Source organism: Anser anser (genome assembly GCF_964211835.1).
Source record: "Anser anser genome assembly, chromosome: 3".
In the NCBI taxonomy this organism is placed as follows: Eukaryota; Metazoa; Chordata; class Aves; order Anseriformes; family Anatidae; genus Anser; species Anser anser.
The window spans coordinates 89,426,439-89,454,215 of record NC_139722.1 but is presented as its reverse complement, the minus strand read 5'-3'; the positions used below and the strand labels follow the sequence as shown (position 1 = coordinate 89,454,215).

At 63.2% G+C, this 27,777-nt stretch overlaps 1 protein-coding gene across 6 annotated transcripts; it reads right to left on the bottom strand.

Moving 5' to 3' along the window:
- Positions 1 to 894: 894 nt before the first annotated feature.
- Positions 895 to 27,361, bottom strand: SLC29A1 (solute carrier family 29 member 1 (Augustine blood group)). 6 transcript variants are annotated; one of them, XM_083832638.1, is made up of 14 exons: positions 26,804 to 27,361; positions 23,208 to 23,317; positions 7,438 to 7,520; positions 6,739 to 6,820; positions 6,363 to 6,535; positions 6,040 to 6,179; positions 5,703 to 5,837; positions 5,424 to 5,521; positions 4,967 to 5,057; positions 4,768 to 4,859; positions 4,525 to 4,633; positions 4,310 to 4,395; positions 2,042 to 2,241; positions 895 to 1,785 (listed from the first exon to the last, which is right to left on the bottom strand). In XM_083832638.1, exons 3-14 carry the CDS (start codon positions 7,464 to 7,466, stop codon positions 1,674 to 1,676), a joined length of 1,347 nt encoding a protein of 448 aa, XP_083688764.1. In that variant the 5' UTR covers positions 7,467 to 7,520; positions 23,208 to 23,317; positions 26,804 to 27,361; the 3' UTR covers positions 895 to 1,673. The 6 variants fall into 6 exon arrangements, with proteins under 6 accessions (XP_083688764.1, XP_083688762.1, XP_083688765.1 ...); XM_083832636.1 differs by lacking the exons at positions 23,208 to 23,317; positions 26,804 to 27,361 and adding an exon at positions 18,937 to 19,058; XM_083832639.1 differs by lacking the exons at positions 23,208 to 23,317; positions 26,804 to 27,361 and adding an exon at positions 13,803 to 18,358.
- Positions 27,362 to 27,777: the final 416 nt, after the last annotated feature.

Here is a 27,777-nt window from a genome sequence, read left to right as displayed (position 1 = left end):
CCCCCTCGTCCTGTCACCAGGCACGTAGGAGAACAGACCAACCCCCACCTCACTACAGCCTCCTTTAAGGTACCTGTAGAGTGCGATAAGGTCGCCCCTGAGCCTCCTCTTCTCCAGGCTGAACAAGCCCAGCTCCCTCAGCCGCTCCTCGTAAGACTTTTTCTCCAGACCCCTCACCAGCTTGGTCGCCCTTCTCTGGACTCTCTCGAGCACGTCCATGTCCTTCCTGTAGCGAGGGGCCCAAAACTGAACACAGTACTCGAGGTGCGGCCTCACCAGAGCCGAGTACAGGGGCACAATTACTTCCCTAGACCTGCTGGCCACACTGCTTCTTATGCAAGCCAGGATGCTGTTGGCCTTCTTGGCCACCTGAGCACACTGCTGGCTCATATTCAGCCGACTATCAACCAGTACTCCCAGGTCCCTCTCGGCCAGGCAGCTTTCCAGCCACTCATCTCCCAGCCTGTAGCTCTGCTTGGGGTTGTTACGCCCCAGATGCAGGACCCGGCACTTGGCCTTGTTGAACTTCATGCAGTTGACCTCAGCCCATCGGCCCAGCCTATCCAGATCCTCCTGCAGAGCCTTCCTGCCCTCGAGCAGATCGACACACGCACTTAGCTTGGTGTCGTCTGCAAACTTACTGAGGGTGCACTCGATCCCCTCATCCAGGTCATCGATAAAGATATTAAAGAGGACCAGCCCCAGTACCGAGCCCTGGGGGACACCACTAGTGACCGGCCTCCAACCAGATTTGACTCCATTCACCACAACTCTCTGGGCCCGGCCATCCAGCCAGTTTCTAACCCAACGAAGCATACGCCAGTCCAAGCCCCGAGCAGCCAGTTTCTCGAGGAGAATGCTACGAGGAAGCCCCTGCGGTGATAGAGACAGACACAGGTTTTAGTCTTTTTATAGAAAACGGGCAACGTACGGGTACATTGAGAGAGACACGGGAGGGGAGAGGCAGGCAGGGAGCTGGGGGGGAGCTGCCCCCTCTCCTGTTTGCAGGTGGGACCTCCTGTTTGGTACACGGGTGGGAGGCGGAAAGGAAATAACAGCAGGATCTGTGGGGAGGGAACGAAGGCAAGGAGAGAGGGAGAAAGCGAAGCGTGGAGACTGAGTCATGGTGTTGGCCCTCGGTCACACCACACGGGTGTCCCTTGAGCTACTGGGGGTGGCTGGAGCTCCTGCTGCCCCAGTTCTCCCTGGTAGGAGATGATGCGTGGCATGGGATGCTTCCAGGCACGCTGGAAGGAGAGAGGACCAAGCCACTAGAGGCCTTAGGGATGGGGGCAAGAGGGGAAATAACACTGGATGCTAGCCTTCGACTCCGCCTGTCAGAGATGAGGAGGTTTAGCATGGTTTTTGGCCTTGAGCTGGGGGAGTTACGCAGCACGGGAGGCGGCTGGACCTCGGCGAGGTCCCAGGAGTCTTACACACAGCACGGGGAAGGCGAAGGCACATAGGCCTGAAGGCATCACACGGCCAAGCGTGGCAGGAGCCAGGCCAACCCTGGAGGAGTGGAACCGTCCCCGGGTGTAACATCTGCCATGGCAGTGTGAGTTGGCAGGGGCAGGCGTGAGGTGTCATCTCCCCACAGCGCTGAGGTGTCCAGGGCCTCGGAGGAGGATGCGGAGCCATCTCGGTGTCCCTGCACCCTCTGGGTGCCTCTGCTAGACGAGAATTTGGAACAGGAAGGAGATGGAGGCTCCTAGGGCCAAGCCCAGCGCCAGGAAGAACGCCATGACTGCTCCAGCTGTCTCCGCTTCGTGGGCGAGCACTTTCCTAGGGGAGAAACACGTGTCGGACCCCTTCCCAGGACACACACCCCGTGCCCTGGCATCAGCTCTGCTAAGAAGCAAGAGGAGGCCACCGAGGAGGCAGAGGCTGTGTTCCTCCATGGCAGGAGGCCACCAAGAACAAATCCCACCTCGCTCCAAGCACCTGCCTCCAAACCCCAGGCTCATAGGAAAGAGAGGCAGAGTGCATTGGGCACCCGCAGCTGTAACCAGCTCTTCCCTCGTCCCCAGCCTGTACTCACTTGGGCCCGAAGCACATGCAGAGGCTGGCCAGGTAGCCGTTGGAGATGGAGAAGAAGATCATGAAGATGATGTACCAGGCGTCATGAGAGAAAACGACAGGCAGGTAGTCCCGGGGCTGCACGTTGCACAGCATGAAAAGGGGGATAAAGATGACGCGGAGGATCACCATCGCTGGCAGGAGGTAGCTGTCCTTCCCGGGCTGGGGGAGAAAAGCAGGGCGCTGAGCAGCTCCGAGGTGGCTGGCACAGCAGCAAGGGCTACAGAGGCCTGTCCCTGCTGCGCTGCAGCTGCAGAGGAGCCACCACACAGAGGGCAAAGCTGCCAACTATTCCTGCTGCAACAAAGCCCAGCATCACCAGCTGGTGTAAGGGACGCAGCAGGGCATCTCTTGAGCCCCTCTGCACAAGACTCCCAGACCCGCAGCTCCTGCCTGTGGTCCTTAGCACGCACCACCCGGCTCTCAGGGCTGCCCCTGCAGCAGTGACTGCTATTTCAAGCTGGCGGTGCTTTTCTCCCTCTTTATCCCCAGCCCTGGTGGTATTTGGTAGCGTGTCGCTCACAAGAAGGCTCCCGCTGCCACAGGCATCAGCTGCAGCAGGGGGCAGAGAGGGTAAGGAGCGGACAAGTGCCACAGACCCACAGCAGCACCAGAGGCTCTGGGGGCCTCCAGCTGTGGGAATGTAGCTTGAGGGGAGGGAGTGACTGCAGATGGCGCGTTCTGGTCCCCGAAAGAAGGAAGAGGCCAAAGCAGCAGTGACCGCTGCGGATTCATCAGCAGGGCTGTGACCGGGGAACACTACTTCCCCCACAGAGACGGAGTTCACCTCGGTGGGACGTGCTGTGTCAGCCTGGCTAGCTGCTGCTCTGCCGTGACAGGGTGAGGAGGCCGGCGTGCAGAGGAGAGATGGACAGGCCACCAGTCCTACTGGGTCTGGCTACCGCCTGGAAAGTCCTGTCCCAGCTGGCTTGGAGACCGGCAGCACGAGAGCCGAAACACTGAGCTGGGCTTGTGAGCAACTGCTAAGCCCTTTCTGGAAAAAGGGGCGGTGAGGACAGCCTCGTGCACGCACACGCAGCCTCCTCCCGCTGCAAACCGCTGCACAGGACAAGGCCGGCTGAGGTAAATCCCCTCTGGCACCCCAGAGCCTGCAAACTGGGCCTTAACCAGCTCTCCAGCCTCCTACGCCGTCCCCCAGCCAAGCGGGGTGAGATCCAGCAATATGGGAAAGGGATTACGCTGGGACCGTTTCGGACAGCGCTGGGAAAGGCACGGACCGAGTTACAGCCTCGGATCCTAAGAGAGGTCCTGGGGGAGCAAAGCTGGACAGGCCTTCACGGTCTGGGGTGGGAGGAGACCCCTGTCTGCCCTGGAGGTAGCCGAGGGTGCTCAGCTTCCTGAGCACGTGGCGGAGGCGATGCCAACCGTTGTGCCTGCGGGCAAACCAGCAAGAGCAGCTGCCTGTTTTGTTTGCAGAGCAGAGAGGAGGGCCCCAACCAGGGGAGCGAGGCCCAAAACCACACGCAGTCAGACTTTCCACACGGCGCTGTTTTGGAAACGTCTCCTGCTGGGTCATCCCACCGCCACAGACAAGGCAGCTCGTGGCCAAGGCAGCCAGCGGCGGTGGCCGGGGAGAAGTGGCTCCGGGCTGCAGGGGAGCCCAGCGCAGCCAGGGCCGGACAGACCCCGCGCTGCGTGCCGCTGTGAGGAGCTTCTCCAAACAAACAGCCCGAACAATGCAGGGGAAACGGCGCTTGGGGGGTGGGTGAAGGGGCAGGAAGAGACGCAGACAGGGCAGCCCCCCTCCTCGCCCACCGCTCAACTCCGGCGGCTCTGAGCCAGGCACAGGGAGATGAGAGCAAGGGGGCTCGGGGGGGACCTGCACGGCCCCGCTCTGCTCCCAGGACCGGGCTCTTTAAAGCAGCTGCGTACTGCGCGGGGGCCAGAGGTTTTATTTTGGGCTGCCCTGCCTTTCACCCTCTTCCACTGCCGCCATCCTGCCTGGCTGTTTGCATAGCTGGAGTGAAGGGTTGTTTACAAAGAGGCTGGAACGGAGGAGACAGCTTCATCCAAGCCACACTGAAAGAAGGGGTGGGAGGAGGACGGGACAACGCTGTGGCTTTGGGTTCTAACCCATAAATCTCTGCTTGGGACTTAAAGCCAGGGCAGGAGGCAGCTCTGCGCCTCCTTCCTCCTCCAGGCCATGGACAACAACCCCTGTGAGAGCTGTGGCCACGGGGTGATGGAGAGCGCCCGGGCGTTTGCTTACCCATGTGAAGAGGGCAGTGAGGCTCCGTCCTGCCCAGTCGAAGAGGTTAAACATCAGGAAGCAGGAGACAGGGATGAAGTAGAGACCTGCAGGAGGAGGAGCAGATCAATGGCGCCCAGGGCGCCCCGGGCCCTCCTTCCCAAGCCCCTCTTTCCTTCCTCCCATTTAGCTTGTTGCCAGTTTCCTCCTAGCCCTCCACGCCTGGCCACACTTACCCCATTCGTTTCCCTCTCCGAGGCTGGTGTGCACCTTCGCCGTGACGGAAGGGAAGACCCCGATGGTGACGGTGAAGACTAAGCAGACAGACACGGCCATGAGCCAGAGCTGGGGAGATGAAAGAAAGAGGCTGCTACCAAACACGGGGCAAGAGAGCAGCGCAGGGCTGGTCTCTTCTCCCATGCCCTGCGTCCACCTCCTGACGCAACGGGCAGGGCAGGGGCTCCTGGCAACTCACAGACCTTCTTAAAAATGGAGATGACCGAGGACTTCTCGTCAGGGCTGTGGACAGGGATGATCTTTGAGTTATTCTGCTCCATCCCATTGAGCTCATCTGCAGGGAGAGACAAAAATAGGGCATAGCAGACCCCAAAAAGCACAGACCTGATTTAGTCCTGTCTCATCTTTCAGCTCTTCCTCTCCCTCTTCTCAGCCCCTCACCTTTCTTAATCAGGTCTCTCTTGGTCTCCAGCTCTGCGTTGTACACGTGGTACTCTGTCTTGTCCTTCATGGAGTAGTACCGGAAGAAATCCTGTAGGGACACAGCCAGAGAGCTCGCTTGTTTGCAAAGAAAGAAGGCTGCCAGGGAAGTGGCACCTGGGGCCGTGCGATAACAGCACATCATGCAAGATGGGCAAAGTTTTTCTTCCTCTTGTGTCTGATACTTTCCCGCCCACCCAGGGGCTCATTTCCACACAGCCCCAGGGATACCACGGGCATCTGCGGTGGGAAGTACCACAGGGAGCTCCCTCGGGACGCTGGAGGTCCTGCCCTGACCCAGGAGGTGGAGGCTAGCAGGAGCCAAGGCTGGGGCGCTATCGGGCCAAGGTCCTTGTGCTGCGATGCACAAAGGTCCCGTGTCCCCAGGCTCTTCCCCACCAAGAAGACAAGGCCTTACCGTGCGAGGCAGAAAGATGTAGGAGAAGATTGCCAGCACGATCGCCGCGCATGCCGTGGTGAAGTAACCAATGAAGCTCTCCGGCTGCTGAGCGCCAACTGGCAGCGCGGGAAGGGAAGGGAAGGGACAGGGAGAAAAGGAAGAGGATGAGGAGGGGCGGGGGGAGTGAGACCGTGCTACCACCTCCCACCCCAACCGGGTCCGGTGTGACCCCAGCAGCCCCTGCTGACAGCAGCGCGCTGGGAAGGCCCCGTGACCCGCAGGGTAGGGATTACTCACTGGCGATACTGAAGATCATCGCCAAAGCAGCGAAGATGCCTGCCAGGCCCTGCCCGCTCATGATGGGAGCTGTGTAGTTGGCGGGCAGGAGCCCTGCCAGGCCAAAGAGGCTGCTCTGGAGGATGGCGCCAAAGGCTGCGAGGGGAAAGACGAGCAGAAATGAGAAACCAAAGGCAAGGACACACCGCGCCCCTGTGGGGAGCCAGTGCCCCGGCCCCACGGGGCCAGGGAGGGTCCCCATCCTTCCCCTTCCCTGGAGGTTCACGCTCTCCTCCCACAGAGGGCAGTCCCAGCCCTGGGGCCGTGCCCCCTTCGTTCCCCCCGGTGCCTCGCTCACAGTTGATGAAGACAATGCTGATCATGGTGAAGACGAAGAAGGGAAGAGGCTCCATGGCGACCTTCACCATGATTGCGGTGATTAAGAACACCAGCCCGATGGCCACCAGGCTGCCCAGGATGCGGACCTGCTGGGGAATCCTGCAAGAGAGGGTCTCGGTGAGGAAAGCCCAGCCCCTGGAGGCCCGGGAAGCTCTCCCACGGGAGTCCCAGCCGAAGCACAGCACGGGAGGCCGGTGTTTCGCCTTTGGGCCGAGCAGTTTGGCTCGGTGTCGAGCCAAGCCTTGAGGGGGCTGGCAGGGGCAAGGACGGGGCCGGGCTCACCGCTGGTGGATGAAGGAGTTGAGGCAGGTGAAGACGAGGAGGGGCACCATGGCGCAGAGAGTCATGAAGTTGTCAAACATGGACTGCAGGTAGGAGTGGGACAAGGCAGCCCCATCGGTCTGGTTCCCGAGGTGGCTCATGTTCTCGGTGTCCGCCAGGCGGCTGATGAAATACTGCGGGGGAAGGAGCCGGGAGGAGATGAGGTGCTGCGAGGCCTCCCCAGGCCAGCTTTGTCCCCCCCTCCGGCCCCACACCCAGCCCAGGGCTCCTCCTGTTGCCTCAGCGCCACGCATCCCACCCAGGTCACCCACGCTTCTGCCTCCCGCCTGGTCCCCAGAGGTGGCACGGGACGGTCAGTGCCACGGCAAGCCCTCACCTCCCGGGCGGTCATGAAGAAATTCCATGGCAGCAGCGTTCCCAGGCCAAGGATGAAGAAGATCAGCCAGACAACCTTGTACCTGCAAAGGGGACGGAGAGGCGTGGGGCAGGACGCAGGGCAGGGGACGGGCGTCCCTTCTGGCTGTCCCCGAACCCACTGTGGGAAGCACCAGGAGGAGGAGGAGGAAATTCACAACCCGGTGTCGTCTGTGGGACCAGTGCTCTGAATAAGCAGAGGAGATGCGTGGCGAAGGAGAGCACGAGGCGCTTATTTCCCTGTCTCTGGCCTGGGCTCCCCGGAGTGGCCGTGGCCATGGGAGGGCTTCCAGGCAGAGGATGCGCAGTGACCCTTGCAAGAGCGGGGAGGGAGGCACGCTAGCCGGGAAGAGCGTGGCCGCGTCCCAGCACCGGGGACTGTTTACAGCCCTTTTTCTGTGGAAAAACTGATGGAGCCTCTCAGGGAGCGGACTCCACGGGCAGGGACGGATCCTGCTGCTCCCAGCCTCTCCCACAACCGCTGCTGGCTGTCAGCGATGCAGTATTCCCGAGGGGCCCAGCCCATACGGGCCCTTTGGTGTCCTACAGCTCTGTAGCCCACTAAACGGCAGGACCGGGGGTTCCCCCTGCATGCTGGCCCCCCTGCCCCCCCCAGATCTCCTGGTATCCTGCGTGTGCCCCCGCGCCCGCACGGCGTTACCTATCCTGTGGCCCGTCTCTTGCTGTCATCTTATGCAGCGAGGGTCAGCACGGGTCCCGGCAGGTCTCGTGGCGGCTCTCCGTCTGGGAAGCAAACAGAGGATTTTATGGGGCCGTGAGGCCAGGCAGGGGCCTCACGGCGCTGGTTTTAACCCCGGGGCTGCGCCGCTGGGCGAGCGCTCCTCCGCAGGACTGCCCGGAGCTGGCAGACGGCAGGAGCGCAGCTCGGCAGCGTGGGAGAGCTGCGGCTCAGAGCCCGTGGCTGAGGCGCTGTGACACCGGGCTTTGTGCTGCTGCTCGGGGGGCACAGCCTGTCCTCCCACGGGGAAAGCTGCCCTCCGGAGATGCCCACGCTGCTCCACCCCAGCTGCCTGCCACTCCACTGCGGGCTCTGAAGGGATTTGCGAGCCTGCAGCTCTGCCCCCAACCCCCAGGCTGCGAGCAAAGCATATGCGCAGTGGCCTGCGGCCGCTCCCCCCGCCCTCCCCACATCCTTCCAGTGCTCGGGGTACGGAGGGACAAAGGACACGTCCACCTTTCGCCCGGTGGCCTCTCGGGTCACAGCCACGCAAACCTTCCTTTTCCGATTGCCTCTTCCCCAGGGCTCTCGCAGCCCTTTCCCGGGCAAGCCAAGGACATCTGCCCTCCCCTTCCCAGCGCCTGCCGCCGCGAGTCCGGCCCCTGCCGCCACCCTGCATCGCTTCCCCCGCAGGGGGAAACCGGACCCCATCCCCTGCCCCCTGTCCCCCTTCCCTCTCCCTCGGGCAGAGAGGGGTCACCCGCAGGCCTGCCTGGTCCTTTTCCAGGCGGGGCGGTGCATGGGGGGCCCGGCCACTTCTCCCAGGGCGCTCCATCCGCAGCGGGGCTCCCGGAGCTCAGCCCGCCGCGGCCCGCCGGCCGTGCCCCCCGCCAGCCGCCCAGCCTCGCCTCCCTCCTCTGCTGCACGGCCGCGGGCTGCAGCATCCCTCCCTGCCTGCCTGCAGCACCCTGCCCGCCTGCCAGGTAGGGCGGCCGAGGGGGCTGGCGGGAAGCAGCATGCCGGGATCTGTAGTCCGCGCGAGGTCAGCCTGCCTTAAAGGCAACGGGGCGCCTCTGGGCACGGCTCGCGCCCTTCGCCTCAGGAGAGAAAGGCGGCGAGGGAGAAGTGCGGTACCTCCGTGCCACGAGGGACCTAGGGCCCCACCAGCCGCCCGCAGGCCCCCCTGCCTTCCCGCTCAGGATATGACAGCTCCCTCCTTGCCCCTGTGAGCCGTCCCAGGGCTTCCAGAGGAAACACAGGAAAATCCCCTCCCGAAAATCCCCCTGTGGCAGCCTGCCAGCATCCCTGCAGGCAGGAGACACCCCGAGCCCTGGCACCGGATTAGCGGGGGGGGGGTGCCTGCAAGCGTGACTGCTACCCCCCACATGCAGAAACACCGCCGAGGCCGCTGGTCGTCCCCAAAAAACAGGCAGGAGAGCCCCAGCTCACCCTGCAGGTCCCCAGCAAGCCCTCACGAGCCACCCCTTACCCAGCCAAACCCCCGGCTCTGCTCCCAGACCACCCCCCACCAGCTTCCCTCGGGTCACACCGGTGTCCCGAGAAGCCGGGGAAGGGACCGACGGCACACGCGTACCTGGGGAGGACAGAGCCAGGGCAGACCCCAGACGCTGATCCTACCCCCGGGTCCAGCGTATTTGAGGGCGGCACGTGCCCCCCCTGCTGCTGGGGGCGAGCGTCAGCCCCGGCTCAGGTCACGGGGACGGGGCCATGTGGCTCCGGTGGCACCCGCGGAGGAGGTGTCGGGTACCAGGGCTGGCAGGCGGCCCGGGTTCCGCTGCCCGGGAGAAGGCAGCAGGCAAAGGGCATCGTGCACGAGGCGGCGCGGGGCTGCCAGCTGCAGGGAGGATGCAGGGGGGACGGGAGCGGGGTTTTGGGGGCGCTTCTGTGACGCTGCCTTCCCCGACACCTCCTGCTTCCGTCCGCGGAGCGCCAGCATCCCTGCGTCAGGAGCCTGACCTCAGCGGGTGATGCCCGGCCGCAGCCTCCTGCCCGCTCTGTTTGTTTTCTGTCTCACTTTGCTAAGTGCCTTCTAATTTTTTCCACAAAGAGCCGGTCGCTGCCAAGGGGCGCACGGGTCAGTGCTTATTACGGCAGGAAACGCATCCAGCTGCCAACTCTTACAAACAACCCTACAGTAAACAGAGGAGGTCAAACCAACACAAGCAACAGGTGGCAACCACGCTCCGACCCAGCGAGAGCAATCCTACAACAGATTGAGAGCGACCCGACAATAACAGACCAGGGATGGAGCCCAGTGCAGCTCCAACCTCTGCCGCCTCCTGAGGACCTCACCGCGGCCACCAGCTGTGACGGAGGGCACGGGACAAGGCGGGTGATGGGGGGCCTCGGAGTAAGGACTTCCATCTTGCTCCTGGCCATCCCATCTCCTTTGAAGCGCGGAAGGAGCAGGATGAGGAGTAGGATGGGCTTAGCAAGCAGGAAGTTATCCCCTTTGACCGCATGCAAACGAGAGAGAGCACAATTTTAATTGCCCATTTGCTCGGCACAAAGGCTTAGGCACACGCTAGGCGACACCTATTGTGTTGGGCCAAGCCTGGCAGCCCAGGGCAGGGATGTGACTTAAAACGCCCAAGCTCTGCAGAAAAACTGGCACTGCAGGACCGCCACGCCTGCAGGCGGCAGTTTGTCACCCACTTTGGAGGCTTCCTCACCCCTCCCTTCCCACACACCGCCTTTCCTTCAGCTCCTGCCACCTTCGCCAACAGCGAGCAAAGAGCGCGCCCGACTCCGCGGAGCAATTTCGGGGTGATGGATGGGGATGTTCTGAGCCTCGACCCGAAACGCCAGCCCTTTAAAGAAAAGCCCTTCATGCCACCCTTGCTGTCCCTAGCCAAGGCGCTGCTGGCAGGCACTGCGGCGAGCACCTTGGCATCCTCCTGCCGCCGGCCACGCCGGATCGCTTTGCAGGGATAAGGTCAGCACTTCCTGCCAGCGCAGCCAAGACGGGGCAGGGCCAGCTGCCTCCCCAGGCATCGCCCCTTTCCCCGCTTCCGTCCTCTCCCCCCTGCGCCGGCAGGAAGGCTGACCTGGGGCCGCCGGGGTTTACCTGCGGGCGCGGAGGTCCCATGAAACCAAGTCACATGAACCCCCGGTGGCTCGGCTGGAGGATGGGAGACGCCTCGAGATCTCATCTCCGGCCGGGCCACCCGCACGCAGGGGGTGCCCCTACCTCGCTCCGGCCGTGCCGCGGTGCCGGGAAGCAGGCTGCGAGGCCGGTCCCTCCGTTTGCAGTCATTTATGTCCCACGCGCCTCCGCCTTCAGCCGCGAGCACGCCTGGTGCGTTTTGCAAGAGGCGTGAGTGTGCGTGGCTGTGCACCTCGCTGCGGCGCCGGGACGAACGCGAGGCCTCGCAAAAGCAGGGCAGGCGCCCCGGCTCAACACGGAGCCCGGCCAGCTTGGGATGTGGTCTCCAAGAGGGCAAAAGTCAACGCCAGGAACGCATGAGAACGGCGCAAGCAGGGATAGCAGCTCCGTGACTGCTCTCTCAGCCTCCAAGCAATGCTGCCCCTCAGTCAGATAGCCTTGTTATGTGTTTTGTAACCCACAGCGGGTTTCGCTTTGTGAAATTTTCCACTTCCCCTGCAACTCAAAAGCCCTTTGAGTGAGGGCAGTGTCCCGCAGCAAGGAACTCCTCCGCCGCACGGCACCTCCAAGGCGGCTCCGCCAAGGCTCCCTCACCCTCGGATTCAAGGCCTGGACACACTTTAGACCCCTTCTCGTGCCAGCCATGACTTTCCAGGCGTGGATCCTAGCCACCCTAGATCATGTTTTCCAAACAGAAAAATTCTAGCTCACTTAGTCATACAGAAACAGCTCTGCGCCTTTGATCCTCCTCTTTGCTTTTCTCCAAATCCTTCCCCGTTCTCCCAAACCCTTTCTGAGATGAGGGGGCCACATTACAAGTGGATGAGCCACCGATCTGAACAATGGCATGAGGCTTTCCTGCCTTGGTGCTCCTTTGTCGCTTGCAAAGAGTAACAAAGGCTCTTTCTTAATGATTTGATGCACTCAATGACTCTGGCTGCACACTGAGCTATCTGCAATAGCCCCAGGTCTTGCTGTGAGTGGCCAGCTCAGTGTGTAATCTCCTTTGCAGATTTGGGACTATTATTTCCCCTTGTGTATCACTTGATATTTATCTAAACTGAATTTCATCTGCCTGCTGCCTGGTGTTGCAATGCTCTTCTGTGCTCTTTGTAGCTGGCATTCGTCCTCATGAACCTGAGTAATTCGATAGCATCAGGCGAACTCTGTCAGCTCATTGCTCATTCCCTTTTCCAGGTCACTCATGACAGTGTTGAAAAAGCATGGAGCTCAACACAGCGATCTCCTTCCACTGCAGAAACTGACCACTTACTCCTACGCCCTGCTTCCTGTTTTTGAACCAATTACCCAGCCTCGCAAGGACCTTCCCTCTTGCCCTGCCAGCTTCCTTAAAAACTGGGCTAAAAGACCTCGCTGAATGCGTTTTGGAAAGCCATGCGGCCACCACGAGCCCGAACTCCCTCCGAAGCACTCGCCCAGCTTGGGGGCCCGGGGTGCCCGCGCAGGAACCTCGGCACCCGGCAGCTCCCCACCACGTGCCCGCAGGCTCAGCTGGCCTCTACGGTCCCGGTGCAGGCGGGCGGTACGCACAGCAGCTTTACCAGCCAGCTTTTCCCCCAAGTTCCCCCCAGCCCTTCTTAGAAATCAGCGTCACATCTTCCCCCTTCCCGGTCTCTGAGGGCCGGAGCAGTAGTGAATGAGTGAGCGCACGTCGCACACAAGGGTTGGCTGTTTCATCCTCCCTTTCCTGTCGGTGAACGTTACCAGCGTTTGCTTTGTCTGTTTTATGAGCCTTCCTCCGGGCTCCTCGGATGCTGAGCCCCCTGACAGAAGGACGCAGCATGGAAGCAACTGCTCAGGCTCTCCTGGAGAGCAGAGGCAAATGCTTTGTTTGCCTTTACTTCTGCAGCCTCTCCTCTGATCCTCCCCAACAGCCCGTGGCTGGCTTTCTACTCCCGGTGTGCTTTACGAGCTTGTTTCCACCAGCGAGCTGGTAACACTTCCTATTGTACTTGTTGTTCTCCTTTCTGAGCCCTGCCTCTATATGCAAACCAGCTCACTGCAGCCTCCGCTCCCCCATCGCTGCTCTGCCCTTGCACCTGGAGGAAGGAGCTCGGCGAGGCATTTCGGCCTCCCCATCGCCTTGCTGCCCTTCGCATCGCGAGGCGCTGGCAGGCAGAAAATACTCCTGAAAGACACCCCGTTCAGGCACCCTCACCCCACACGGGTTTCTGCACAGTGTGCAGCGACTACACCTCCTCGACACCTCCCGGAGCACCATTTCTGGCCTGCGTCCTGCTTCACCTTGCTACCCATTCACTAAGAAAAGGAAAGGTAGACGCTGAGCCCCACTCCGTTGGCTTGCAGCACTTACATGGGATTCCCACAGCTACCCCACAGGCTCTGCGCCGAGCAGGAGACACCGGGGATGTCCCCGCTGCCGGTAGCCGCCCCGGCCCTTATCTCGGCTGCCGGGTGGCGCGGGGAGGCAAAGGGGGAGCGTCCAGCCCTGCAGCGTGTTTTGAACCACGCACACCAGCCAGCTGCAAAGTCCCTTATCTGGAGGGTTCAAGGAGCCACGAGAGGCTCCCCGGGGGCCCCCGGCAGGTCGAGCCACCCGGGTGTGTAAATTAATCCGGAAAGGCTCTTCTCACGCCCTCCATTTATGTTCTTAATTTGACAAGCAAGCCACGCGCTGTCCTGCACCTGGCAATTATGCCCCTTTTACGTGCCCGGCGTCAGGTCGCTCGCTGTGCCTTAAGCAGCAGCTCCTGGCTGCACCGCGCTGACACCAAGCGTGGTCATTGCTGCCCACAAATTCCTCCCCCAGGCCACAGCTCCCCAACACGCAGGGCACGGGCTGCCCCTGAAGGGCTTCCTGTGATGGAGAGTGGCAGTGATGGGGCACAGCCAGCCCTAAAACTGCTCCTGCTGGGACTCTTCCCCAACGCTGAGCTCCCCCACCCCAAGGCCATGGGTCCCCACCTTGGATGCTGAGCGGGTTTCTAGACCTCCATTAGAGCTGGCAAAATACAGAGAGCAAGAAAAGCCAAGCAGCAGGAGGGAAGCCCCACAGATGCAGCGAGTGCCCCAGTGTCGGGTCCCCAGCCAGAAAAACCCCTCCAGGCACCCACACAGCCCCATGCAGCAGAGACGGGTGCTGCTGCTCAGCATCCCAGCAAACGCTGCACCCCAAAGCCAGTGGCCATTCCCCTCATTGCCCAGGGCAGGCGTTTTAAGGTCACGGCAAGAAGCTTACCAGAAGGGCAGGGTGGTCCCAGCCCCCGGGTCCTGGTCGCTTCGGGCCACACAGGGCAGCCGGGGCTCTGGGGGCAGCACCGCCTTGGTGGTAAAGCCCCGCAAGTATCTGAGCCGTCGTTGGCTCCAAGGCCGCCGGTTTGGGGGTGGGAGAGGAGATACGGTGCCCGGAGAGGGCAGCAGTCAGGGGGGGCCGTCACTGCTGCGCAGGGAGAAGGAGTTCCCCAGATAGAGCCAGCATCGGAGGGACAGAGATAAGCTGCCCTTGGGAGCCTGTCTGCGGAGACAGGGATTGGTAGGGGCTCCTGCAGCGAGCTGGCTGCTCAGGTGCCACCACCTCGGGCACAGGCCTCCCCTCCACCCCAACACACCACGATGGGGCAAAGGGTGTCACCCCGGCCCTGCTCAGAAGCGGGGACACGGGGAGAAGGAAGAGACAACAAGCCAAGATACTGGGGGAAAGGGGTCGTCCCAGGGGCCACAGCAGGAAGAGGCACAATGGGAGGAAGCCAGGTTTCCGCTCCCGAGTCAAGAAAACCCTATGGGGAGAAGGGGCAGGACACCATTAATGCAAAAATCATCTGGGAGCCCAGGCCACCGCATACCAGGACGGCCATGCGGGGAGGGCAGAGCAAGCCCAGCCGTGCCACCCCACAAGGCCCAGGCTGTCCCGCACCCCCGTGGCAGGCAGGGCCACCTCTGGCTCCCACACAGCCATGGGGACACCGGGGGGGCAGAGCCCTGGTGAGAGCCCAGGGGCACGGCTGGGCACACCTCTTCTGCTCCGGCAGCTGCCCCGTGGCTCACGCTCGGGCCTGAGGAACCCCTGTCCGTGCATACGGCATCACTCGGCTGCACCCCGGGCAGCCGCAGGGCACCTCAGAGGGACAGGGCTCAGGGGACAGCAAGGGGGACATGAGCAGGACCACAGGAGGCCACCCGCCCATGGGTGGCCCCAGGGCACTGGGACAGAACAGCTTCCTCCCTCACCACGGGACAGAAATACACGGGCTATTTTGGGTGCCCACAGGCCAGCTCGGAACACAGGCCCTGGCTGACCGCTGCTTTCGACATGAAACACGCACGGCCCTGCTGGGAAATGGGATGCCGGGCAGGAAAGCGGGTTTTGGCAGCTGCCACATCCCACACGGCGCCGCTGCCAGCTGCCGGGCCTGCCAAGGATGGCAACAGTGCCTCACACATCCTGAACCCGCCTCAGCCGCTGGCTGCGGCCATTTTGTGATGGATGGGGACACGGCGGCTCTGCCACAGGAGACAGGGCATTTCTGCCACGGCCGTCCCCACAAAAACAAGGGTGCATGTGCAGCCAGAGTGAGCGTCGCTGGCTCAAGACGCATCCTTTGGAGGGAATAAGTCAGAGGATAAACCTCCCGCCCTCACAGTGGCCTGTGCTGACGCACGGCAAACAGCCCGGCTGCGGGACAGGCAGCCCACTGGCCGAACCCTGCTGAAGCGATGGCTTCACGACATCCCAAAGGACGAGAGGGACAGCAGGTGGCAGACGACTTGTCCTTGTTTATAAGTAGCCAGGCACTTTGTGGTGCTGGGGTTTGTTTCTCGTGGAAAGCTCTTATTCACTGTGGATGACGGAGGGCAATGGTAAGAGCTGCTGTGCGAGGCACAGCCCTATCTATTTTGGGGTTTTGCGATAAGATCTGTGTCTTCCTGCCCCACATCGCCCAGGCACCCTGTTCCTGCTGCCCCAGGTAGCAGCCCTGTCCGGCAGCGTGCCGGCAGATCGGCTCCTGATGTGGCTCGGCGCGCGGTCGCCCCGGCCTCGTGCCGCCACGAGGAGCAGGTGTGAAGACGGGAAGGAGAAGCTGCAGGGGAGGGCGGATTGCTTCTTAATCGCTTGGCTGCATTGCAATTTGAGCGCTGCTGGCACGGCCTGCCGCCCATGGTTAATGGAGAATGCCGCTGTTGTCACAGGATGGCGCAAGGATCGAGCCAACGCAACATCCTCAACCGCAACGCAACACCTGCGGATCCCAACGGCTTGGAAGGGCACAGCCACACCATGCCGGCCGCCCCTTCGGCCCCAAGCTCCGGGGGTATCCCACAAGCAAACTTTAAGGTGGGCTGCATGCCCCAGAGCCCTGCACGCCCCTCTGCTCCTGCTGCTCTGACCCAGCCGTGTCCCCCACGTGCCTCCCTCTGCAGCTCCCGGGGCTGCTCGCTCAGCAAATTGCCAGCTGTCGACGGAGGCGCTGGAAATTTCACAGTGAGGTGCTTTCCCATCTGACAAGTCCTAAAGGAAATGAACTAAAATAAATCCCCCCTGGCACTGCTGGGAAGAAGGCAAGGCTGCGGCAATCAGCCTGATTTCCTGCTGGCTGCCTCTCCGTCACCCAGCAGGCAGACACAAAGTCTCTGCTCCCCATCTGCCTCAAAGAAAGCAGCTCTCCTGGAGGCAAAGCCCGGCTGTGTGCACCCACAGCTTAGCTAAAAGGCTGACAAACAGCCTCGAGCACTGCACGCAGAGCACCAGGCTCACCGATTTGTGCCACTGCTGGCCGCAGCACCCAGTGCTTTGAGCCTCTGCTTCCTCAGGGAGTGGCGAAACCAGGGAAAAGCCTGCTCCAAGCCAGAGTAGGACCAAAATGTCACCAAGAGTGACGTCCTGCACACCATCCACATCCCAAATGAAGCTGGGCAAGGCCAGCACTACCCTCACACAGCAGCTACACTCCTCCCACGGGAACAGGGACCCTCTTACTTTTTGCCTTCTGCTTAACCAAACCTTGCCCATTAAAACCCTGGCTCCTGCTCAACTGCAAAAGCCTGCAGCGCGCTCCTCGGGGAGCTTTGTGCCTGAGCTCGCCGGCAGGTGAGTAAAAGGCATGGGGACACTGATTAGCATGGGCATGACCATGAGAGCTTGTGGTTCCTCGCTGCCCTGCACGCACTAGTGCTATGTTGACAGGGGAAAAGCTCGGTGCTGGGGGGAAGATTCATGGAGTTTGCAGTTCGGGGTCAGTACTGAGCTGCTAACATAGGCAAACAGTGCTCTGCTGGCTGATAAGAATTTCGCAGTTTCCTTAACAACTCCCAAGGACTCCTGGCGAAAGCAGAGGAGGTGCTCGCTGCCTTCCAGGCTCGGCACCTCCCCAAACGGCTGCAGGCTGGACCCAGCTCTGCCTCCGCCTGGGGAGCTGAGAGGAGCAGGGCAAAGCGAGGAGGGTGCCGTGCCAGGCCAACGGGTGCCTCGTCCTCCGCACCCCGGCTTCCTCCCTGGCCACAACAAGGAGGGAGACCGGTCATCACGGGACAAGGACAAAGCCCATGGCTCAACTTCAAAGAGGACGGGACTCATTAAGGACATCTCACCCCACGATAATGAGTGCAGGGATGCCGTGATGGTGAAATGAACTATGCACCTTCAGGAGGGACAAGTGCAGCACGGAGGTGCCCTACTGCCCTGTGTGCTGGGGCCACGATTGCTGGGCCAGGCTGAGGTGGACATCTTCATCCTCTGCTCTCCTCCTCCTCACTCCAGGTACCTGGCACAGCCCCTGCATCTCATCTGCACTGGCCCGGGGGGCAGCCACTCTGCAAGTCACCTTCTGGGGCCTATGCCACAGCCCTTGGAGCCACACGAAAGCTCCTCTGCTCCACAAACGCAGTCTCAGGGAGCCGAGAACAAACCTACCTGTCCTTCCTGGGAGCAAAAGGCAACGGTGGGGGCAGGAGAGCTCAGCAGGGCACGAGCGTGGTGTCCACACCGCACTGACTCGGCACCAGCCACCCCTCAGACCTGAGACCAACCCGAGAGAAAAGCATCCGTGCACAGCTGTGCCCCGAGCGAGCTCTGTAGCGAGGGCAGGCCCGAGGGAGCAGCTCGCAGGGGCTGGGGAGCGGAAACGATGCCGCCAAGCCGGGACGGGGTGCAAGAGGAGAGTGGGATTTCCCATGTCGGCATCCACAGAAGTCTCCTCAATTGTGTCGGCTCGCAACAGGCAACCGTGGGGCAGCCGAGCCGCTTCCTGCTCTGGAGCAGCGAGGAAGCGCATCCAGCTGTGGCCGACAGCTGCACGAATTCCTCCCGCTGCCCACAGCCCTGGGGAATCTGCTGGGCTGAAGGATACAGGCTCGCTTGTCCGAGATCCCACAGCCCCAGGGCTTGGCCACCGCCGCCTTCCCACGAGCCGACAGCCCGTCTCCGAGGCAGATGCGGCGTCAGCCTGGCCAGCCTCAGTGCGTAGCAGGGGCGAGAGGCTCGGGCTTAGCTACAGGGCTGGGGAGGACGGCGCGAAAGGGCTCCACGCCGAGCCCCCCGTGCTCCTGCCCGCGCCAGACTCTGCTAACGCGGCCCGACCTGCTCAGGAACAGAAAAACACTTGTTGAAACCTGCCGCCGCGTCCCACAGCCAGCCGGGAGCGTTTCCCCGTGCGGGACCCGCCACCACCACGGCCGGGGGGGCTCCTGGCAGGGGGCCACCAGCCGAGGGGACCCAGTGGCACGAGGGGACCCGGCGGCACGTGGGGCCGGCTGGCACGTGGGGCTCAGCCCGCACGCCTTCCTGCGCCGCCGTGCGAGGCGCGGACGGATGGTCGCAGCGCTGGGGGGCCCACGCATCGCCCCGGGGAAACCCCGCACCCCACCCACCCGCGGCCGGGAACCGGGTTCGTGGCCCCCCAAACCACGCGCCGGCTCGCACTTCTGAAATAAGTTAGGGGAAGGGGCTCGGGGCTGCCGCGGGAGGGCGGAAAACACCGAGAGCAAAGCAGCACCCGGGGGTGGGGGGGGGGGGCGCAGCATCCCCACGGGGGGCAGCTCCGCGCCCCACGCGTGGCCCCGGCAGCGCTGGGGGGAACGCAGGGACGCATCCCCCCGACAGGGAGCCCTCCGCCGCCGCCCCCCCGCGCTCCCCGGCCCCCCCAGCCGCTCGCAAGCCGCCCCCCCCCCCGTTTTTTTCTCCCCCCCCCCCCCAAGTCGTTTTTGCCGCCTCTTCCTTTTGCCGCCTCCAGCCCCGGGAGGGCCGGGCTGGGCGCTGCCACCAGGCGCCACGCGGTCCCCACGCCCCGGGGGGGTCCCCTCCTTCCCACGGCCACCGCGGCACCCACGGCCACGGGGGTCCCCGAGCCCACCCTCCCCCCCCCCGACGCCGCACCCACCTGCGGCTCCCCCCGCTCCGGGCCGGGCCCCGCCGCAGCACCCCGCACCGCCCCGCTCCCCGCCGAGCCGCTCCGCTCCGCTCCGCACCGCCCCGGGCCCGCCTCCCGCTCCGCCCCACGGCTGGGGGGGGGCACACGGGGTGGGGGGGGGGAGCCGTGTCCCGCAGCCCCGGGGGGGCGAAAAGATCCGTGGTGTGTCCCCCCCTCCCCGGCTCCCCGGGATGCGGGGCGCCCGGTGGCCAAAGGGCGAGCAGCGGGAGGCTCCGGGCCCTTTCCGCGCTCGCACCGGCTCCAGGAGGTGTGGTGGTGTTTTTTTCTTTTTTTTTTTTTTTTTTTTTAACAGCTCACGTTAATCGATCGGGATAGATAGCTGGCATTCAACGCCTACTTGTTGTTTTGCTTAAGTGCCAAGGTACGCCAGCGCTGAGGGTACTTTGTCCCACGGCGACGGGGTGTGCGCGCTAACCCGGGCTCGTAGCTGGGCAGCTGCAGGGATCCTTTCTGCCTGGCTGCTGGGTCAAACACGCCACCCTCCCTGCTGGATCTCTTCACCTCTACGTCGCAGCCCTGGGAGGTGACCGCAGCTTGTAAACGTACCCCTTATTTGGGCTGCTCGAGTGTTTCCTGCACTGACAAACTTCCCTGGGAAACTCTGCAGATCATTTGGGTTAGAAATGAAAACTGGGAAACTCTGCAGACAGCCATCAGTTGGGTTAGAAATGAAAATTGGAAGCTAAACAACCCCAGGTGCTCATGCAGATCCCCATCCTCATTGACTCTCGCAAGATGCTCTACAACACGCCTCTCCTGCAGAAACAGGTCCAAAGGCCCAGCTTTTATTTCGCATCCGAACTGCAAACTTCTACGTGTAAGCAAAAAGTCTACAAAGCCGGAAAAAAAGGCAGCGGTGACGCGGGAGAGACAGCCACCGGCGCTTTCCGAAGCGCAGCAGCGTGTCACCCTGGTGAAGTGGCCTCTCCGCCGCCCCACTCGGCGGCACCAGCACTGCAGGAGCTCTGCTGGTGCCGGCAGAACCCATTTACTGCGATCCCGTGCTCCTGGGCTCTGCCCGCAGGCAGCCCTGAGCGCACGGAGCGAGCAGCAGAAAGCTTTGCTGGATAACAAGGCAGGAGGCTGTTGCACTAAGTGTAAGATTCATATCGGGTCAAATTAAATTTAAAAGCTCCCGTCTCCAATTAAGCTCCTGCTGTGTCTCGCAGGCAGTGACGGATCCAAGCCCAGGGGCCTGCCTTTCCCCGGCCTACTTTCCCTAAACATCTCCGGTCTGGAAGGTCTTGCTCCGGGTGAGCTGCAACGCAGGCAAAGTCCTCCTCTCCCTTCCCTTCCTTCCCCCACTAAGGGAAAAACACCAACCGAGATCACCTCAAAATACACAGGGAAGGGAAAAACAGAAAACCAAGTGGAAGGCTGCAGCATCGTCTGCTTTGGGATGTCTAAAATCGCCCCTCTAGCTGTGAGATCGGCCACGCTGCCACCTACGGAGCCTTACGAGCTCCCGTGGGAGACGCGGGGACCTTGGTGCCGCGTTGGCTCGGGCCCTGCGTTTCCCCTCGAGAGGTCACACTCGCAGCTCAGCAGCACAAGCTAACATTCGAGCATTGTTAAGATGTTACTGTTATTTACAAGCTCCAATTTTAGCTAAACGCTACGGGAACCAATCCCCCAGGGACCCGTTGGCGCGTGGTGCGGAGCACCGGCACCCGCTCGAGCCACCTCTGGGCTTCCAGGAGCCGGTAGCAAGTTCTCAGCACCATTAAGAGACCCGGACCCCGTCGGGAGGAAAACCACCACAACATCTCCTTCCTACTCGATTTTCCAGTAAGCCTCCACTTGAGGAGCAGGTGGGTGTAGCTGCTGCCTCACCCCGGGCTTTCAGCAGCAGGGTACACAGCACTTACCATCGCCAACATACCGGATTAAATGTTGCCTAATTCACAGCTCTGCTCCTAACGACACTCCCAAGGACTGGAATTGGCACGGCTACATAGAGCCGTCTCTCTCGGTGGAGACATGGGCTATAAAACCCATTAGCACCGAGCGCAGCCATCGGTGACCGCAGGCAGACGGGAGGCAGACGGGGTGCCCGGGGGGGGCACGGGGAGGAAGGCAGCCGCCGCCTGGCTGCTTCTCGGCACACAGATCCTCACCCAGCCAGCACCACTTTGCAGGACCAGGTCTGAAGGTGTCCTCCCGTGGGCAAGCAGGTGGCCCGGGGCGAGCAAGGCACGGTGCTTGGAAGTGAGAGCGGCTCAGGGCTGTGAAACATCACCCCTTACAAGCCAGCTTTGGGGTTTCACCCCATTTCCCATCTCAGGAGGGGTGCTTCAGCCCCCGCCTGCAGCAGCGGTGCCGATACCAGCACGTGGCCTCTGGGCAGAGCCGGGCAGGTGGTGGAGGCGAGCACTAAGCCAACACCTCAGCTGCTCACAGCTGGCGCATCCCCCCGCAAACAAATACGCGCCCCAGCTGGAGGGCCGAGCTGCCTTGCTTAATCCGGGCCAGGCGCACGGCCTTTGCCGAGCCCTCTGCTCCCCAGTGGCTCGCGTGTTATCAAGCTTGTTCCTGCAAGCACAACAACAAGTCCTCCCAGAAGAAGCAAACAGCTCCGGAAACCTCTTCTGCCCTGAACTGGAAACAGCTGGCACCGGGACTGCCACCGCCCCACGCCGTCACGACACGCGGAGCGGGATTTCTCCCCCGCGCACGGGGAAAAGCCAGCCCGGAGCGAGCCCGGGGGCTTGCTGCTCTCCCACCCTCCTCATCGGGAAGCAGCAGCGTGCTGCCAAAGTACGCCGCTGCTGCTGGCAGCTTGCTTCGCTCCCCGGAGCACAGGGAGAAGGCAGGCTTGTACTTTCCCGGAGGAAGGCAGCCAGCAAAGTCTCTCCCTTATATAATGCTGGGAGACCCATCAACGGGGCCTGCCGGAGAGGCTGGTTGAGTTTTTCCTTCCGGAACCTCCAGTGTGTGCCACAGGCAAGCCAAAGCCGTCACCTGGAGCCCAACTTGTAGGCTGTACTCCAACCTAGTTAACCAGTTTTTAACAGGCAGAACAAACAGAAGTGCTCCCCTTTCAGATACGCTCACTGCCAAACATTTCACAAAAGCTGTTTTTTTGTTTTGTTTTGTTTTGTTTTTTTTCCCTTGTAACAATTCCCCGCATCCACTAAAGCGACTAAATCCAAAAGGGGAAGGCAAACAAGCGGCTGATTTTGAAAGCAAGAGCAAAACGTGAGATTTATTCCAGGCAGTGGGTATAATCTGAAGAAATATTTTCTGTACCTCTTGGGCAATGTTTGAGTTTTAGAGCCTGAGGAGCCAGTTAATATTTGTATGCGCTCAGCGTTTCAAGAATCCTTCACACTTGGCACCCACGGCAAACGCTTCCCTCGGAGATTTGCAAGCACTTTGCAACCGTACGGTAATTAACCCACAAGCCTTCCTCCTCCGGAACGAGATTTTCCTTTTCCTCTCATTTGCCTGTGCTGCAGACGGAGGGAGCTGAGGCACCGTGAGGACACGGGCCTGCGCACCAACCCGTTCCAAATCCGTGCTTGCCATCCCAAATCCAAGCCAAGCATCAGCCTCTGTGCCCAAAACGGGGCCGTGCCTCAGGCCTGGGGAATAGCAGGGGGCTGGCACGCAGGGTGCTGTGCCCGTAGGGTGCCCGGATGGTGCCTGGTGCGAGGCCTGCGGGCACGGTGCTGCTGGGGCACCCCTCCTGCCGAGGGCTTTTTGCAGGAGCGAGGGCGGCCCCGGCCACCTGCAGCACCTGTGCGCAGAAAGGCAGGGCTATAAAACACAGGCATGCGTGTCGCCGCGCGGAGGTCTCGCTCTCCCCGGGCACGTGCGGAGCTGGTTTGCTCTGCTCACCCCCCGGCAGGGCTGGGGGAAACCGGCTCTCATCCTGCTGGTGCACCCGGGGGTTACGGCCAGGGGACAGGCCCCGGGGCAAGGCAGGAGAAGGAGCGTTTTAATCAGTCATGTGGAGGGAAACACAGAAGATGCTGGACCTCGTGGTCAATGGCCTCGGGGGAAAAACCAACAGGCTCCTGGAGACCCAGTTGTAATGAGGCTGCAGCAGTCCCGGATGCTTTGATGGTCAACAGAGGTCCTCAGCCTCTTGCTGCAGTCCCCGGGAGCTGCTGCCAGCCCCATTTGGGGACAGGGCTCTCCCACCATGGCTCCCAGGGCTCCCAGCGGTGACCCCGGGGGTGCCTGCTCTGTGATTTGGGGCAGGAGGAGACGCTCACCTGTGTGCTGTGATGCTCCCCGGAGCTCCGGCCGTGCCTGTCACCGCTCGCAGGGGGCCGCGCACACCGCCGGCACGCCGCCGTCCCTCTGCGTCCTCCCGCGGCCAGACCTGCCAGGATAAAGCCAGGCTGCTCGCGGTGGAAATGGGGCCGTGGGTGCCTTTCCAGCTCAGCAAGCAGGAACAAAACCCATTGTCCACCAGCTCAGCAAGGGGCCCGGGTGCTCTCAGGCCTCCCGTTCCCTCCATCATCCCAAGGGAAAGCAGGGCCAGGTGCTCATGGGCACAGCAGCATCTTTGGGACCTGGCGCTGGTGCTCCCCTTGGCAGCCCTCGGGTGCGGGCTGGGGGGCACAAACCCTTCTGCCAAAGCCACTGCTGAGGGTCTCCCACCCCTGCTGCCTCCTGGACACGGTCCTTTCTGCAGCAGTTCCTCCGTCCCCATTCTTCTGCCTCCCTTTCCCTGCCCCTGCTCCCCCTGCTCAGCTCCAGCTGCCCCTTTGCTCCTCTGACCAGCACTTAACTGCCTAATGACAGCTACTGGCGCGGAGCTGCAGGGCAGCTGGTTACTGAGTGACAGCAGCAGCCACCAGACTGCCGGTGCAGTGCTGTCCTCACCCCCACCACGGGCTGCTTCTGCCTGCAAGGGGCCAGGCTGAGACCTGGGGGAACTCATGACACGTGGTGTGGGCTCCCAGTCCTGCAGGAGGCACCGGGGTGGGCTGGGGGCCTCCGCTGGCTGCTCCGAGGCATCTGGAAATCGCAGCCCCAGGGCATGGGCCAGCAGAGTGCCCGGTCCCTTGTCCGAGGGACCACGCTTCTCGCCCCAGGGGTCCTTGGCGGAGGAGGGAGCTGGCTCTGGTGGCAGCGTGGGCCGAGGGAGCCACACAAATCCACAAGGGCACCCGGCTCCTTGAGGCGGTGTGAGGGAGGGCATCCAGCCCCTCGGCCGGCAGCCCCAGCGTCCCACCAAGGAGCCAGCTGGCACCCGGCCGCGCTCATAAAATGCGCCAGGGGAGCTGGGAAAGGGGTATCGTGCCAGGGAGAAGGGAGGGCTGCTGCCGTGTCGTCCCCTCCCTGCCCAAAGCCCCGACAGCAGGGATGTCCTGCAGCCATACCTCCCCACCAGCCTTCCCAAGGCGTCCTGACACCAGCGGGCAGAGCCCTGCATGGCTCCTGGGGAGCGCCACCGCGGCCAGAAGCTGCCACCCACCATGGGGACCGTAGGGATGTCACCACGGGGACCGTGGGGATGGCACCATGGGGACCACGGCACGTGGCCACGGGCAGAGGAGGGCTCCGCACGCAGCCCCAGGAGCTTTCACGGCGGTGCCTGCCCAAATCCGCGCCCAGCCCGCCAGCCGCTGGCTGGCGTGGAGGAATTCGGCTCTGTGTAAACGCCTGGCACGGCTGACTAAATCCTGTTTGGAGAGCGGAGCCTGTCCTGTCATGCTTTCCCCTTCGGGCGATTCAGCAGTGGAGCTGTGGCTGAATGCTCCCAAACATCTCCCGGGGAGGCATCCAGGAGGGACCTTTCCCACAGCTCCCAGCACCACAAGCCGCTCATTATTTCCCCTCCCTGCCAGCCGGGTTTGCTCGCGTTCCCGAGCCACAATGTGGCCCCAAGGCCAACCAACGGGGCGCGATGATGAGACATCGCCAGAAGGGCAGGCCGAACCTAAGGCTGGCCGCCGAGCGCGCTGACTGCCCAGGAGAGGGGGAAAAAAGCCTGAGCCCCACATCGGGTGCATCCCAAGTGAGCACCTGCCCTCCTAGGTACGCCCATGGGCAGGGGATGTGCTAAAAAAAAAAAAAACAGGGGAAAGGAAATCCTTGGGGGTGCCACCGGGCTTTGGGGTGCAGACGTGGAGAGGGGGGGGGCTTCCTCAGGGGCACCGCCTGCTTCTCCCCGGGTTTCGGGTGGGCTGGGGCTGAGCCCGCTGCGCCGGGAGGGGCCCCGGAGCCGTGCCAAAGCACCGACAAACTCATCGCAGGGGCAGCGCGGCCCGGTGCTCCCCTCTGCTGGCCGCGGCCGGCGGCGCGCCCGTCCCCGGCGCCTCGGGGCTGCTGGGGGGGGGCCGTGTGTTTTTTGGGGGGGGGTGGAGGGGGGTTGGAGCAGCCTTTTGGGGGCTTGGCGAGAACCCAAAGCTGGGACCCCCTCAAGATTTTGGGGTGCTACTCTCAGCCGGGATGGGTGCATTATGGATGTGGTTATGGAGGTGATGGGAGCCCCCCCCAAAAAACCAGGCAGAGCTCCCCGAGAAGCCGACGAGCCCCCCCCCGCCGGAGCAGCTCGGTGGGCCGAAGCCAGGGCTGCCCACCCCGACCCGCGTCCCCCGTGTGGGGTTGTGGCCGGGACGGCGGCACAGTGCCGCCACGCCGAGAGGCAGCGTGGGGGTGAGGGCCAGGCTGCGGACCCTGCCCCGGCCTCCGCGCCCCGCGCGCGGGGTCAGGATCCTGCAAACAAGCCGGGGGGCAGCCGGGGCCACCGCGTCCCGGCCGAATCACGCTGAGGGCAGCACGGGGACGGCGCCTGGGGGAGGAAGGAGCTGGGGAGGGAGCGGAGCGAGGGCCGAGGGCGAGCTCCCAGCGGTCAGCCTGCAGCTCGGAAGGGTCACGGGAGAGAGCCTGGCTCCGGGGACAAAGGGCTTGCGAGGTTTGGGCAGGGCTGGGGAAGAAACCCCGACGGGGAGGCGCAGAGTGAGGGCTCCCCGGTGGTGTCCCCCGCGCTGCAGGTACCCCAAGGACCTTACGGGAACACAAGGCACCACCCCAGTATGGCCGGGAGCGTGGGGGCGAGCGCACCGGGGCCAAAAAACCCACCGGACCACCTGCCACCCCCACGGCACCCCAACCCCTGCCCCGTTGTGGGACAGCACACAGAGCAAAGCCACCGCTGCCGGTGTCCCCATGCCCCAGCTCTGACCTGCTGTGTCCCACGGCACCGCCGCTCAGCCCCGTGCCCTAGTTACAGCGCCTGCAGCTCCGCGGCGGCCGTCCATGGCACACGGTGCCAGCCCGGGGCACGACCATGCACGCTTACATGTTGTTGTGATTTTTTTTATTTATTTTTGTTTGTTTGTTTCCGATGTCCGCAGGGCCGCTGGCGGGCTGCGTGCCCGCGGTGCTGCCGGCTGACAAGCCCGGATCCCGCACTGCTCAGGGGGAGAGCTGCCAGCGCTGCCTGCCTGCCTCTCCCCAGGTCCTAGCGCTCTGCCTGCCGCGCCAAGGACACCCGGCTGCAGGACAGCCCTCGGCCCCCCGCGCGGGGATGCCCCGTGCCCTCCTGGGGACAAAGTCCTTGTGAAGGGGGGGGCCCTGCCCTATAGGCATCGCCCTACAGACCCTGCTCCCCCCGGACCTTTCCCTTCCGGCCGCAGCATGGCCGGGAGCCGGATCGTCCTTGTCACCAGATGCCCAGATCCCCGTTCAGCCCCGAGGCAGAGGGACGGGGCGGTGGGTGACAAGGCTCGGCACAGGCCCCCGGCTGCGGGGTGACCTTGCACGCGGGTCCTTGTGGTGGCTTCTCAGAGCCACGTCCCCTCCCCATCCAGCCCCCCAAGCCAGCGCCTTTCCCTCTCGCCACCCTGCCCGTTACCTCCAGGGCTCAGCTCCCCGCTGCCGCCTTGCCCAGTGCCGGGGATCCTCCGGTGGAGGGAGGACGGGGGCTGCCGAGCCCTCACCGTGCCACGAGCTCCTCAGCCAGGCGCTGGCTGCGAGCGGCTCCGTGGGGCTCCCGCTGGCTCAGCAGGTGGAGGCTGCGTGCACGCGGGGATTAGCGGGGGGAAGCGGCGCCTGCCATCGAGACCGCCAGCGGGATTCGTCAGCGGGGCCCGGCGCCAGGGCAAGGAGGGGGAGAGGGTGAGGGGAAGGCGCCCTCCTGCAGCGCGGGTGCAGGGGACGGTGCCCTCCTGCGACACCCCGCTGCACGGGGAGCGTGCCGTGGGCTCTGCCTGGGGTCACAAGGTGCCCCCGTCCCTGCTCCGTTTTACACGTCTCGTCTCACGCCGCCGTGCTGGACTTGGGCCAGCGTGGGACACTCTGGGCAGGTCGGTGGCTCCGGGTGTCACGCACCCCAAGCAGTGAGGGGGGACGAGCCCTCCGTGCGGCCCCAGCCCCGCTGCCCCTCCGCCGGGCCCCTGAGCAGCTCAGGAATGAGCTGGCGGCTCCTGACCGAGCGGCTGCTGCGCAGGGCCGGGGCTGCAAGTGCCTCCTCGCGGCACGGCCGGGGCTGGCCCCGTCCCAGGGCATCCCCCCCAGCCCCGAGCGAGCCGCCCCGCTCCTCTCTTCCCATTAAGGCAGTGTGCACGGGCCGAGCGGCGGTGCTGGAGGAAAACAGGTGACCGAGCCAAGAGACCGAGCCAAGAGAAATCTGCGGCCCCAAATCCCCCCAACTCCCCTCCTCCGGGAGCACGAAGCCCCTCGCTGGGTGACACCGCTGCCCCCGTCCCCAGCTGGGGGTTGCAGCGGGACACAGGGGGGTGGGAGCAGCCCCGTGCCCGCTACTCGTGTTTCTGCGCTTGCAGCCCTTGCTGCGGATCTGGGCGGCAGCCAGCCCAGCTATTTTAAGCC